Consider the following 14,698-nt stretch of genomic DNA (forward strand, 5'->3'; position numbering starts at 1 on the left):
ATCTAATTAAACTAAACATTAATTAATGGCAATTAATTTTAAAACACTAATGTAATTTTTTCGATCTAGATTCAGTCATGAATCTTCTGCGATCATCGTAATTGATATTAATTTCATTATTAGGAAATAAATTAACTGAAACATCTTCATTTTTTAGAAAATGTTTATATAATGTATTTATATTATATATCTTATTTTTTAAGTTACACATTTTATAAGTGAAAAAAAATATTTATGCTCTTTTATTTATATCATGTGATAAAATTCTTTCTCCATTTATATAAAATAATTAAAGTTGCATATATTTGTGTTGGAATGAATGTTTAACAGCGAATTATTTTATTTGAAAATAAAAACAATTCAACACGAACGTTGACGTCATTTTATTTTTATTTTTTTTACCAGATAACATTTATTTTTGTTGGCAATGATTGTATAAGATCCTTCACAAAGTCAGTTCTCATACACTCTTTTCCGGTTTACCTGTGGAGTACGCGAGACGTATGTGTAAATTTAAATCATTTGTAATCCTCATTTATCAGTGTTATTTGAAATAAATATTATTTAATTTTGTTATAATGCAATCTTCTAATGCTTAAATATGTTATATTTTAAAGAAAAGTTATTTATACGTCCATCTTATTGCAGTTGTATTAATCTCAGCATGTCAGTCTTGGCGGGTCTCAAATCGCTCTATTTGTGGCCAGACCGATGATGTGACTTCTGATCAATTATTATTGATTTTGTTGCTAGGTCTGCCACAGGCTTCCCAAGATGGGCGCGTACAGATATATTCAGGAATTGTACCGCAAAAAATTGAGCGATGTTATGCGATTTCTTTTGCGCGTGAGAGTTTGGCAGTACCGCCAATTAACTCGCATGCATCGTGCTCCTAGGCCTACTAGGCCTGATAAAGCTAGGAGGCTCGGATACCGTGCCAAACAGGGTAAGTGTTAAATTTGTATCGAACTGCTTGTGAAGCTCCTTAAGTGGTAACTTTAATAATTTTAACTATCTTCATTTTTAGGTTATGTGATCTTCAGAATCCGTGTACGCCGCGGGGGTCGCAAACGCCCAGTTCCAAAGGGCGCTACTTATGGAAAGCCTAAGAGCCACGGTGTAAATCAACTGAAACCAACACGCAACTTGCAATCTATTGCAGAGGTAACTTTTAAAAGTTAATTTAAAAAAAGAAAACACTAGCTTCAGAATTAAGCTACCACTTAATCAGTTGTAAATGACCTTAAAACTACTAAGGCTACATCTTTTTTACAAGATAGCCTAAATACGCTGTGCTTTTATTTCTACCGTTAACTAGTTGCAGACACGTGTCTTTAGTTTTCTAAACGCATTAATTAAAGAGCATACTTCGTTTGAAAAAATTTAAAGGTATACTAGAATTTTTAACTCGTGAAAGTATAAAATATACAACTAGTTAGTAGAATAAGCAACTAGTTTATGTTCATTTTTGTGGTTTTTAAATTATCCAAAGCCCAAAATTTACTGCTTTATTATTAGAAATGGTTTTAACATTTCATGTAAATAAATATTATTACATTATTGCTAACAGGAGCGTGTCGGACGCCGTTGCGGTGGCTTGAGGGTGCTCAACTCTTATTGGGTTGCCCAAGACTCTTCATACAAATACTTTGAAGTCATTCTTGTTGATCCCTCACACAAGGTAAAACAATCACTTATATTCTAAGAAAAATATCTCCTACAGAATCAATATTTTATGTTCAACACTAACAAATGTAACACAAGTCTACAGACATTGCTTTGTGTTCATTTTAAGCATCAATGCTTGAAATCATAAAACAATATCTTGAATTGTAATGGTTTGTCAAATTCAAGTAAATCTGATTTAAAATTATTTATTTTCCTTGTTATTAGTTACTCAATGATGAACTTTTATGTCATGCACCAATCTGAAAGGTTTTGATGTAACTTCACCTACCGTTTTATCTGATCGAATTATTTTTATATAATTAGCAACATGGATTTGTTAGTTTTTTAACTCTAGTATTATTTCAGGCCATCAGACGGGATCCCAAGATCAACTGGATAGTGAATGCCGTGCACAAGCACCGTGAAATGCGCGGCCTTACGTCGGCTGGAAGGAGTTCACGTGGCCTGGGCAAGGGTCATAGGTTCTCTCAAACTAAGGGTGGCTCTCGCAAAGCTGCCTGGATCAGAAGGAACACATTACAATTGCACCGCAAGCGTTAAATATATATGTAACTCTGCCAACGACTTTCTTTATATACACATCATAATAAAGAAATTCTGAGGTGGAAAATTAACATTGACTTTAATTTTATACTAAGAACTTTATAAATTACAAAATCCTTACAGCATGATTACTGTAAGTATTAATCTCTTTATAAATAGATAATTGATTTATTTACTTATTTACATCATATTTATTTAATGTTTCAGTGTCTTCATTGAAGATCAAAATAATTATTACAATTTTCTAAAAGGTAATTATTTTAATGTTTATTTTCAGTATTTTGAAATAGTAAATGATGATAATGCGTTAATGAATGCGCAAACCATGATTACCACGCATTTTTAACTTCCTTGGATGGCTGACCTCTCAATTTTTTTAAACATTAATTTTAAACTAAGCACCATTATCTAACAATTCGTTTCTATTTCTGATTACAGGTTTTGTGACTTCACTGGAGGGTAAAATCTTAAGGTGATTATATTACTATATTTATTGAAAAAAAAAACTAATAAATTGTATTCAATTGAATAAAAATATTATAAATATGTATTACTATTATATTATAAGTATGTACTGCTTTTTCTCCACAACTATAACACCTTGCAAAGCAGAGTAGAATCAAAAATTTAAATAAATATTGAGTTTAAGATCAATGTGTTGTAAAAATATTTTTTTTCTTTATTGATTTAAAATGTTAATGACAAACATTATAATTCCAAATTATTTATATTTAGTCTTATTAAATGGTTTTAATGAGGTGACATAATTTGGAGATATTAATGATCTTGTCTAGGTGAGGTTATTGTGAAATAAATTTTCAATAAACCTCAATCCGGCAAGCTACAAAAAATATTGCTATATAGATTTTATCCTACTTATTTACCTATATATTTAGAGTAACCTTAGCTTTGTTTTTTTCAGATTGTCATTCCCATCTGTGAAATTACTTCTGGCTTGAAACCAAAACTATTTTTAAATAAAATCTTAATAATTTTAATAAATTTATCTGAAGTTAAATTGGTTTTATTTTCTTTTCTGTAATTGTGTATTTATACTTTGTATATTATTTTAATTATTACTACATATTTATAAGCCAAGGGGCACTTTGTTAATAATTGGAAGTACTTTAGACTAATTATTCATGATCATTTTTTTAATTGACATGATTAAATATAGTCATAAACTTTTATAAAGCAATGCAATAATGTATGTAGATTAGAATAGCTCAAAAATTTTGTAAGCTAAAAATATTTCTGGCACAGATGTATGATAATATTACAAAAAGCCAAAAAATTAATTATACCAAGGTTAATCTGCAGTACATATACATTAACTTTGATTGTAACAAATGAATTGTGGAATACAATGAATAAGAGAAAAAAAATAAGAAGTAAATGTTTTATTTATAATTTTAGAATCTTACAATTAAATAACAATATAAATGTTGCGGCATAAAAAATCACGATACCAGTATGTTTATTGCAAAATTTATATGAAGCGGCTAATATTTCCTACGACTATAAAAAGTAATGTTTTTTTCCCCACAAGGAAATTAAAACTTAACCACTTGTCTGTCAACATTATTTTTGGTAAAAGTAATTTTTATTTGCCTATTATAAAGGCATGTTGTTTATATATTAACTCGGTGCATAATATTCCTTTTTGTGCAACCATTAAGTGTATTTTGTCAGGAAATGGGATATTAAGAAATATATTTACCTAAAATTAAAGGGTTGTCTTTACATGGAAAGAACTATTGTAATGACGGGATGTTATTGGGCGACACGAAAAAAATTACAGGAATTTAACTTTTAGTAATTTATTACTGCCGTCTCACTAATTAATATAGGTAAATATATGTCCTAATATCTGTTTTTTTGAATATACGACGATTGTCTCTCACAAAAAAATCTTGCTTTATTTTTATTAAAGATAATATTACCAAATAAGTTACATTATTTACAACTTGTTTCAAATTAATCAAGATGATTATTGATACCAAAACTAACTATTTAATTAATATTATAAATAATGAAAGTATCTAGAGGATCTACCTTTAAGTAGAGAATTGTGTAATATTAACAACCCAATTGGTGGCACTATTGTGTATCCCCAACATATTCTAGTAAAACTTTCAAGTTTTCTCATAATACAAAATTTCAGGTAATTAATATGCGAATTCATTTTTTTTAACAGAGGATCATGTGAACGACATTCTAGAAACATGTTATACAATCTAGGCCTTTTTGTCATATAGACTTTATCGCTGCCAACAATCAAAATCAATTTTTAAATTCAGAATATTGTAAAAAGATCTAAAAGGTGGAATAGCATTAAAAAATATATTGAAACAATATGTACAATTGTTGGAATATTTAATTATTTTTGTTAATATTCAAACAGATACCTTTTAAAGAAGTTTAAAGCATAGAAGCGAAACATCCTGAAAAACTATGTTAAATGACAGAACCATTTTAATTCTGAAGCATAAAATACTTGTATACCATACAATTAATTACCATATTTAGATTTATTTGTTCTTTTGACTTTTTACTACTAGGACAACACGTATAAACACCATGCGGGTCATAAGTAAAAAAAATATTATTTTCTCTGTCCCACTGATGTTATATTGAAGAGATCAGATCTGTAAATAAATTAGCCTGAGAATATTTTCACAATTCCTGCGCAAGCCGTACACTTAGGCAATTTTTACGAGTGTCACTTGGACGAAATATGAATATAATTAAAATCACGAGTTTTATGACCAGTGTATACTTAACTAGATTGCCGTTCATATGAATTGATAGGTCCGGTTAGTTCCGCGGCACAGGATTCCGTCGCTCGATGTGGAATGTGTCGGAGAGGTAAAGGCCGAATATAGCAACGCTGTAGAACACGGTTAGACCGAACAAAGCAACGCTCGCGCTCGCCGTGAACATGTTCGAATACTCGCATCTAAACAAGAAAATAAATCAAAATTAATGTTCACCGCAAGTAAATGCTCACAGTCGCTCAACGGGCTATGATTAGGATTTTTCCAAGAAAATAGAATCAGAAATTATGAGAGAAAATACACGACTGGCAAATTGAAGTGTAGGCCACATTGCACGCAAAACGGATGTCTGCTGAAAACTTATGCTTCTGGAGAGGAGTCCCAGTATGTGATGGCAAGTGCTCCATAGAATCCCACCTCAAGTGGGGCAGACGACGTTATTAGCACAGCAGTGGACGTCATACCGCTAAAATGAAATACACTATACTATAATAGAAACTTAATTCATTGATCAGTAACGATGCGTAAGGATGCGTTTACATAATCAATTCAAAATACATTGTTGGCACTGTGTGGACATATTCTATAACGATTTGGCGTATTTCATATTTAATTGTTATTTAACCTGTTATATGGCATGTTCTTGCATGGCTTCCAATCAAATCCTTGGCTTCTTTTCCAGACAACGTTCGACGAATTAATGGTTGGAAAATCTAACAATAAATATATAAGCGGTTTGCTTTAAAAGTGGTGCAAGTAAATTCTAACAAAAAATTTAATTTTTTGTTAGATTAACATACATACAATTTTATGTTAGACTAATATTGATACAAATTATTATTAACTTTTTGTTTATAAATTTTTTCTAAATAAAAACTATTTAGAGTTTGATTTTTTTAATAATTACAAATTTTCGTAGTTAATGATGTTACAAATATAATTACTTTGGAAATGGTGTGAATCCACTTTTTTATGTTTTAAATGCAGTCAATTTTCGTGATAGTGAGGTCAATATGTTAACAAGGGACGACATGCATCCAGGAGCGATCATGTCTTTACTTCTTATTGCGTAAAATATTTAGAAAATATAACTACACAACATGTAATAGCCTATAGCGATATGTGCACTGGAGCAAATAGATTTAAAATTTACTTAAAGTTATTCAGTTCCCAATAATAATGGCATAGAAATTATCGACCATAAATTTTTATGTTCTGGGCACTCTTATAAATGACGGGAAGTATTTTTTTATTATTTCATAAATAGAAATTGTTTCAAATGAAAATGTCACAAATGAAAAATGTCAGATTTTTACCTTTTGCCGACTTAAAAATCAACCAATTTAATATTTAATAAAACATGGAATCAGCGCTTTAACATACTCCAGTATTTTTCAGACCATATAATATAAAATGGACTGACCCCGCTTTCAAAGATATTAACTCATATTGGGACTACTTTTCACCATAACGGGATATGGACGGCATTTTTCTGTCATCTGAGAAGGCGCTGATAAAATACAACGAACAATTTAACGGTTTATAACTGCGTCTAAAAATTTGTTTACAATAGTTGACGTCTTGTCCCTTCGTCCTTTTGCTTATAAAGGTAGAGAAAATAGAAAGCTTATTAACTCTATCCGGCGACTAAGACTGTGTTTCCACAAGAGACGTGCAAGAATGTGCTTACATTATGATGCGCGAAAGTCTGGATAATTAATTCGCTAAAAGGCAGCCTAAAGTATACTAATGCTATTTTACTAATCCATCTATTTTAATCAGAAATGAGGAGAGGCGAGTTAGTGGCAGTGGGCAGGGTTCATGACGCGTTGAATAAAACAAGCCACGTACACTGCACAACGTCATCGTCGCCATTACATAACCGGTCTCGTCAGAAACAATCCGGAATCGTATATTACAGGTGACGACAACCCCGATCATACTAGATAGAAGCTTTGGTAGGGTTTCTACCAAGTCGAGTTTCGGACCTCTCGAGCGCTCTTGTTTCAGAATGCCAAGCATATTATCGACGAGTGACAGCCAAGCCGAGGTCTCGTCAAGGGAGGCCTTGAGCGTAGTCACTGCTTGGAGTGTCCGCCGAAATAGTAGCTAGTAGCTTAACCTTCACTACCTTTAGAGGTATTTTAGGTTAAGCGCCCTCTGCGCCCTGCCGCCACGAACCCGCGGAATCTGCAAATGCCATTTGGGCAGCAGTAAGAGTCCGGTCCAAAAAAATTTAGAAAGGTAGCCTTATGTCCAGCAGTGGAAGAGCTACAGCTGGAACAACGATGATAATATATTAAAAAAAATGTTATTATAATATATAATACCTGAAAAACCAAACCACAGTTAAGGCGACGGATACAAGTGTCATCAAAATATTTTCTAGGTCCCACGCTCGTTCCGGTTGAGCAGCTTCAGTGATCAGTTCATGTGTCGCCGCGACATTTGCCTCTTCCGGAATTACCCGTTGCTGTAACAATATAAAATTTTAAAAAAAGAACAGAAAAGGAAGTACCGAAATCACTGTACTGCACCTTAGGAATATATCCAGCGAGACTACATACATGATACTACATTCCTTCTTTTTTTTCCCTCGCCGCAATTTCCTAGGGCGCGGTACAGCGGCTTAAGTAGCAATATAGTCAGTGTATAAGTCTCTAATTAGTTCCATTACTTATATTACGATACTTAAATTAGATAATAATCCAAAATCTAGGAAAGGTATCATTGCGAAACTTTAAGAGTCAATAGTTTGTCTGTAGAGGCAGTGGGCGGCCAAATCGCTCGTGCAACCGGTAGACGCGGCATGGATAGGCCTCCATTACGTGGAACGACGAAATAGTTGAGGTCGGAAGTCTGGATACGGTGCAACACCTTTAGAGAATGCCTATGCCTTACAGTGGGCGTCTATCTGCTAAAACAAAGATGAAATGGCTAACCAAACATAAAACCTAAACTCCACCTGATTATTGTTCCTTATTGGGTGCACGAGGCAGTGAACGACGGCACGATGGTGCAACCCACACGCCTGCAGCGTGGCCGCTTCATCCACGAGCACACGCCCGTTGAAAATAAGACGAACACGGCATTCCGAATTCAGTTCGGTTGAGAAGTGACGCCTGAAAACAACAAACTTTTCATTGTAGAGAAATTAAATCTGACTAAACTATGTTCTCCCAAGCGATGATCTAAGTCACCTCGAACTTTGTTTTAAAAATTGAGTTCAAGTCACCGTCAATTCCAGATAGTTGTCAATTAGTCTTTATCGATAATTACACTTTTCTGTTTAAATACAATAATAATCACTTTTAAATTTCCACTAATTAAAAATCCTACCCAACAAAAAATCGAGCTGTGGGAGCTTAACTTAGAATATCTTTTACAGGATGATTGGTTGTAGATTTAAATGTTTTAAAGAGGTGAATGTTTAGCTCATTTGCTGTCAATTAATGGCTTGTACATCTTATCAAAATATGGTTTCAAAAATATTAAATAACGATATTAATATAGTATTTTAATTCATTATTTCTTACAATAGTCGCTGCAGACAATAATGATTTTATTGGCCTGTCACATTACAATAAAATACAAGGTGATTGGAAATAGGTAGGCAACTTAAAGTAATTATGCATTAGGAAATTCGAATCTTTACTTGCAATACATAAATTCTTACCATTTAAAATCCTTCAACAATTCATCAAGACTGCCTTCAACCTCCTTTAGTGTATCATTAAGATATTTTAGTTTAATAAGTATTTTTCTTCTATCCCTTTCACTCGCCTCGTCAACTGCAGTGGCGTTTTCAGAGTCCTGCTCCAATGCTGCATCTGCATCTGAACCACTTGAAGCATTATTTGGTTCGTTACCCTTTTCAGTAGTGTTTGAATGTTCATTACTTGCTGGAATAACATTAATGTTTAAACTACACTTAATAACTACATTTATACTGCTTGCCACAACATTAGGAGTGAAACAATTTATGAACATATAAACTTTGTAGACTTTTTGAATAATTTTTATTATAGGAGACTTGTAAAGACTAAATTCCAAGAAAAAAAATACGAGTGATAAAAATTTCCTCCTCTTTTTATATAAAAAAATTCCTTAATCTTTTAATTTTTATTATATGATCCTCCTGTAAAGACCAATGGAAAGACTAACTTCCAAGAAAAAAAAATCTACATTTAATGTGAGGGGTAAAATTTTCTACTCTTTCATTAAAAAACTTTTTTATTTAGCTTTACATTATTTAAATTTATTTATGTTGATTTTTCGGGAGTCTCATTCATCGTATTACACAAACTTACAGTTGTTGGCATAAAAAATTCAAGACAAATAACTCAAAGAATGATAAGCTTCATTTACTGCTGTTATGTTAGTTATGTCTCACTCGCTCCAAATCATTAATTATTTTAATTTTACATTAATATGACTCAGATTCCCTACTGTGTACTAACAATACAACATAAAAATTATAGTAAAAGTTCATACCATTAGATCTATTAAAGAAGTCACATCCATTTGTAACATCAGCCTCCATAGCATTAACAATGCTATCCATTTCTCTTATTTGATCATTGCTTGCTGGCTCAATCGCTTCCTGTGTCTCAGTTTCCTCATTTTGAGACTCAACTAGTGTCTGAGTGTTTGTGGGAGTGGCTAGGGATATTTCCAAAATGTTAATTATTGGAAAACACAACTGTGTTATTCAATATATTTTTATTTGATTAGATAGTAAAAAGTATTTTTTTACAATCATTTAGCCATATTAAACATTTGTCAAATTTAAATTTTGTATAACTTTATTAGTTTCTTTTACATGAGCCTGGATACCCATTAATAAAAAAAAACGAATAAAGATATATCATTTACCATCAATTCATTAATCACTTACTAAAGAAAATGTTTATAATAAATCTAGAAATCTTAAAAGAAAGAAAATAGTTTTTCACCCTACACCGTGATGTTCTATAAATGTAACAGCATTAGTAAATTTGAACAGTTAATTAAAGCAAACCTAAGTAACAAAATCAAAACTTACCATCAATTCTCCTATAAAAATGCAGGCGATTATTATCCAGCATAGCCATGTCAGCATCTACAATACTGTCCATCTCCTGGAGTGGTATTACTCTGGAGTTTTCCCTTGGAGTTTCAACAGGATTTGGAGTATTTGTAGCTACATTAATAAAAAATATTAATTACGAATGGTGGGAAATAAACGGCACAACTAATTACAGGTTATTAAATAACGTTTCATGTGATTATGTTGTGTGCTAAGTTTATTTTGTTGATAAAAAAAAAAACTTAGAATCAACCTACATGAAAACTTTTTGATAATTAGTGACTTACTACAACAACCTTATTGCATGACATACACGATTACATTTTAGTTAATTATTGAAAGAGCGTCTATGAAATTACTTAATTAGAATGAACTAAAAAAAAATGAAAACTAGACATAAAAATATACAAAAATGTACACAGCAAGACTGTTAAAACATTGATAATCATAGTGTAGGTATTTATAAAAATAATGCAAGATGTCAATAAAATAAGAACAAATAAGTTGCCTCATAATACAAAGTGCATATAAAATGTTAATTATTATGAAATTTTAAAAGTTATAAAAGTAATTTTGAACAATGCAAAACATTTAACACTAAAATCACATACCAAGGGACAGAATAACATTCTGTGTAGAACTGCTGACTTGGTTATTTATACGTGATCCTGAGAAATGTTAAAAATAGTTCCTAATATGGTAAAAATGTTGATATTACAAAGTACAATTAAATGATGATGATTAATTAACTTCCTTATTTTGTTTTCTAGCCTCTTTTCTACATATAAAAATATCAAAGAGTTCCTCAAATACATGACAAGGACAATCATATTTTTTATAAAAAAAAAACAGTTAAACAAAATGTTGAATAATTAAAGAAACCCTCATATTGATTTAGTCTGTTGCGATTAAATTAAAAATGATCTTAGTATAATAAGGAGAATCTAAATATTGTGCCATACTAAGATTTTTTTATAACATTACAATATTCTTCCATTTAAAATTAGTTCACACTTTTATTTTCTTTGAGTTATTTTCTTGAAACCTCTGTCATAGATGAAATTGTATCTTAATAAAGATTTTAAAGTACTAAATAAATTCAGTGTAAACTTCAAATTAATATATGGTTCTATTTATTTCATCATTTGTCTCTTAGGAACCTAAATATGCTAGCAAATCACTAATATCATATTTTGGTCCTCATATATAAGCCCAGTTACATATATAACTATATATAACTGGGCTTGTGAGATATACTACTTCATGTTTGTAGAATATGTATTACAAAGTATTTTATATAACACATATCTCCCAGTATATATGACTTACAACAATTTATCAGTGAAAACAGAACAATGAATTGTCAATTACTGCAATTACAACACATTTATATGAAGAGAGCACAATCATTAGGGTTGTTCTCCATTTTTGAACAGAACTGTCAATAGATTTAATATTATCTCTACATGAAGGACCAACAACCCATTAGTAATATCAAAAACTCATGTTTGAACTGACATCCTCTTATCTATGATGTGAATAAAACACTATTAAAGTTAAATGCATACATCACAAATAAGTTATGGCAGGGTCATGCACAGATTCTTTACTACTTTAGAGGCCAATGTAACTAGTACAAGACTAAACAAAACATCTGAGCTCTTTAAGTAAGAGATACCAAAACATACATTAAGCAATTCTCACAATATATATATATATATATATATATATATATATATATATATATATGTATATATATATACACACACAACTCTCTTAAAAGATGAAAACACAAAAACTTAAGTCACTAGTGCAATTTCACAATATTTATGGTAGGAGTAAAATATACAGTTCTGTACATAAAATACAAAAATCTTAATATACTATTCACCATCACCACCATTGTGCAAATTCTAGCTCAAATGCTTTCCAGGTACCATTTCTGAACAGAGTAATATAACAAGATGAGGTGTGTGTGGTGTACTGAAAAAATTTGCTACATCTGTGGAGAGGCAAAAGCTAAAAATATTTTTTCTATACTGTTACATTTTCCTGAAAAAATGTTGCTGCTGCTTGCATTGCCACAATACAGTTTAAAAATAATTCATACATGAAGCAAAAGTATAGAAAGCGATCACATTGCACATTGTAAAATACAAGCATTATTTTATCCTGGAGATAGCTCCCTATTGGACATATAAAAGAAAGAGAAATAGTAAAGAATTCCTTAAGTATATAACAATGATCTTCTTCAATGGACTTATTCCTATTACCATAAACATTAAAATTAGTAGTCTCAATAGAATTTACTGTTTCCTGAGAATAACAAATATGCCTAAAGACTACACAACTTAGATAAAATGTACTACAGGTCAAAGGAATAAGTATAAATCCATAGTAAATTTGTGTGCAATAAGAGTGGGGGCGTTACAGCAAATTCTTTCTATTATACCCCTTGCCCATGGGCTGATTTCAGGAACGCATTTTTAAAGCCCTTCTTCATGCAACAACAGGGACATACATTATGAATCCATGAAATGCTAAAAAGTTACACCTCTAACCTAAGATTTGTTAATTTAAATTAATTTAAGAGAAATTAAAAATTTATGTAGTCAATAATTACATAATTTTATAGAAAATTGCAATAAACAGATCTATTTTTAAATACTCAATTATAATAACAAAATAATATCAAAATTGTCAATTTAAATTATGAAATCATGTAATTTAAGAAGGCTGAAAAGCATTAAAGATTTAAGAGTTATATTTACTTCAGCAATGGTAACCAATATATCTATAAGGGTTATTATATAATATATATTATAAACCTTATATAATAGCAAGTTAACATTTTTGAAGATTTGCATACATAAGTTCATAAGCTCAAGGATTTTATTTCCATTCATCTCATTTTTTAGTTATATGGTGTTACCAAAACCTTTGACATTAAAATTCAGTTTAAAATGAAACTTACTTGGTCGTATGCTAACTGTTATTGGGTGAGTAGTGCGAGAACGCATCAGGAGCACAGTACGATATCGATTTGGGCGGGCGTTTGTAGACCACCATGCTAATATAGATATTACTATTAATATGACAGCTACAACAAATTGCACCACCTCATCTCCCACACCCTCAATCAGTGTCATATTGTATCACTAGCACACCAATCCTGAAAAAAACATATGATTGTGATCAAGTAACTGATGAGAGGATCTGCAATAGATCCAAGGTCATCATTGTAGCTTGAAGAATTGCTTGTCTGAAGTGGTAGTGGGCACATAGGTCACACAATTTGTAGGCACCCACCAGGTGAACCAATGACATTGTTTAGTTCACAGGAAGTTAGGCAGGATGGCAATATTTGAGGCAGGCCCATTCTTTACAGTGGACATTTATCAGCTGATATAATGATGATGAAGAAACTAACTATTGACACTACACTCTTAGATCTTAGGTCAAACTCTACATACTCAATATGCAGCATGCGGAATGCACATCAGAAAATTGTTATACTGTCTCTCCATGATACTAACTCCCACTTTTGTAGCAATGTCTCTTCTGTTGCTTTTTTCAAATTTACCCACATTAAAATCACTTGCAAAATATCTTCACAAAACCACTTATAATTTTAATGATCACTAATATGTTTTACTTTATCCTTTTAAATAAGCTAATATGCATAACATGGAAAATGGGCACTTTCACCATTAATTTTGTAATGATTTGAACTCTCACAATTTTTTTGAAATGTCTTTATGAAAACTTGAATTACCAATTATGTTTCTTGCTATCTGCTATCATAAACAAGTAGTGTATATATAACCTTATTAACTATAAGAAATTTTATCGTTATATCTTTTTTTGAGTAATAATATAGACATTTGGCTTATTCCTCTTTTTCCATATACTACTCTAAACGACTCTAACTGTAACTTTTGTAAATTCTATCTCTAAGCCCTGTACACTTAAAGGACATAAATCTTATCCTCTTAGGAAAAAATAACAATACATTTTGTAAAAAAACAATAGTCAAGGTCATAGAACAAGCAAGTTAGATAAAAACATGTAGTATAGGTATTCCAAAATTTAAATAAAAAACTTATTAAAAGGATTGATAATCATTAATACCTTAGCACCAAAATTAATAAATCCTTTAAAAATTTTCAAGCCGATGTAATTTATAAACACAAATGTAATAATATAAGTTCATATTTCTAAACATGACTATGCTACAGACGTATGTAATAATTTTATAATTTGTTACATTTTAAACAAATAAGCACTTCGAGAATTAACTTTATAAAGATACAATATTAATATCCAGAAATTACGTACAGTACCTTATTATTTTTTTCACCTATTTGACAGCTTTCTATCAATTGCAAACATGAGTATAGATTATCAAAGGCATTAAAAAACTATAAAATCGATATTACCTTCATTCTTCACATTAGCTAAAAAATTAAAATAATATTTATAAATTGTTTTTAAAATAATATTTATAAATTTAAATTAAACAGAGAATTTTTATAGGTAAATTTAATGAAAATTAAATGTATAATACAATGATACAAAATGTTTACAATTATATAAGTAGACATAAAGTGCGATATAGGTA

The 14,698-nt window shown here is 30.7% G+C and overlaps 2 protein-coding genes across 5 annotated transcripts; one reads left to right on the plus strand and one right to left on the minus strand.

The window, feature by feature from the left end:
- The first annotated feature begins 421 nt into the window (after positions 1–421).
- Positions 422–2,303, plus strand: RpL15 (ribosomal protein L15). Its single transcript, XM_068771273.1, has 5 exons — positions 422–501; positions 754–946; positions 1,028–1,164; positions 1,571–1,681; positions 2,035–2,303. Exons 2-5 carry the CDS (start codon positions 775–777, stop codon positions 2,227–2,229), a joined length of 615 nt encoding a protein of 204 aa, XP_068627374.1. The 5' UTR covers positions 422–501; positions 754–774; the 3' UTR covers positions 2,230–2,303.
- Positions 2,304–3,661: 1,358 nt separating this feature from the next.
- On the minus strand, positions 3,662–14,489 carry LOC137922770 (transmembrane and ubiquitin-like domain-containing protein 1). Of its 4 annotated transcripts, none has more exons than XM_068765845.1 (9): positions 14,421–14,489; positions 13,052–13,249; positions 10,689–10,745; positions 10,054–10,191; positions 9,504–9,671; positions 8,686–8,911; positions 7,975–8,131; positions 7,340–7,482; positions 3,662–5,191 (listed from the first exon to the last, which is right to left on the minus strand). In XM_068765845.1, exons 2-9 carry the CDS (start codon positions 13,224–13,226, stop codon positions 5,050–5,052), a joined length of 1,206 nt encoding a protein of 401 aa, XP_068621946.1. In that variant the 5' UTR covers positions 13,227–13,249; positions 14,421–14,489; the 3' UTR covers positions 3,662–5,049. The 4 variants fall into 4 exon arrangements, with proteins under 4 accessions (XP_068621946.1, XP_068621937.1, XP_068621953.1 ...); XM_068765836.1 differs by lacking the exon at positions 14,421–14,489 and adding an exon at positions 14,209–14,379; XM_068765860.1 differs by lacking the exons at positions 3,662–5,191; positions 14,421–14,489 and adding exons at positions 7,020–7,199; positions 14,209–14,383.
- Between the last annotated feature and the right edge of the window lie 209 nt (positions 14,490–14,698).

Source organism: Battus philenor, unplaced genomic scaffold (genome assembly GCF_028537555.1).
Source record: "Battus philenor isolate CCGP_79_NKW_IND1 unplaced genomic scaffold, ilBatPhil1.0.hap1 SCAF_10, whole genome shotgun sequence".
In the NCBI taxonomy this organism is placed as follows: Eukaryota; Metazoa; Arthropoda; class Insecta; order Lepidoptera; family Papilionidae; genus Battus; species Battus philenor.

What these genes read in the sequence shown, in the direction of transcription:
- RpL15 (XM_068771273.1), top strand. Translation starts at nt 775, where the DNA reads ATGGGCGCGTACAGATATATTCAGGAATTGTACCGCAAAAAATTGAGC. An exon ending in ACTTGCAATCTATTGCAGAG is followed by an intron (nt 1,165 to 1,570) that starts GTAACTTTTAAA and finishes TATTGCTAACAG; the next exon opens with GAGCGTGTCGGACGCCGTTG. An exon ending in TTGTTGATCCCTCACACAAG is followed by an intron (nt 1,682 to 2,034) that starts GTAAAACAATCA and finishes GTATTATTTCAG; the next exon opens with GCCATCAGACGGGATCCCAA.
- LOC137922770 (XM_068765845.1), bottom strand. Translation starts at nt 13,226, where the DNA reads ATGACACTGATTGAGGGTGTGGGAGATGAGGTGGTGCAATTTGTTGTA. An exon ending in TTTTTATAGGAGAATTGATG is followed by an intron (nt 9,672 to 10,053) that starts GTAAGTTTTGAT and finishes AAATATCCCTAG; the next exon opens with CCACTCCCACAAACACTCAG. An exon ending in CTTCTTTAATAGATCTAATG is followed by an intron (nt 8,912 to 9,503) that starts GTATGAACTTTT and finishes ATGTTATTCCAG; the next exon opens with CAAGTAATGAACATTCAAAC.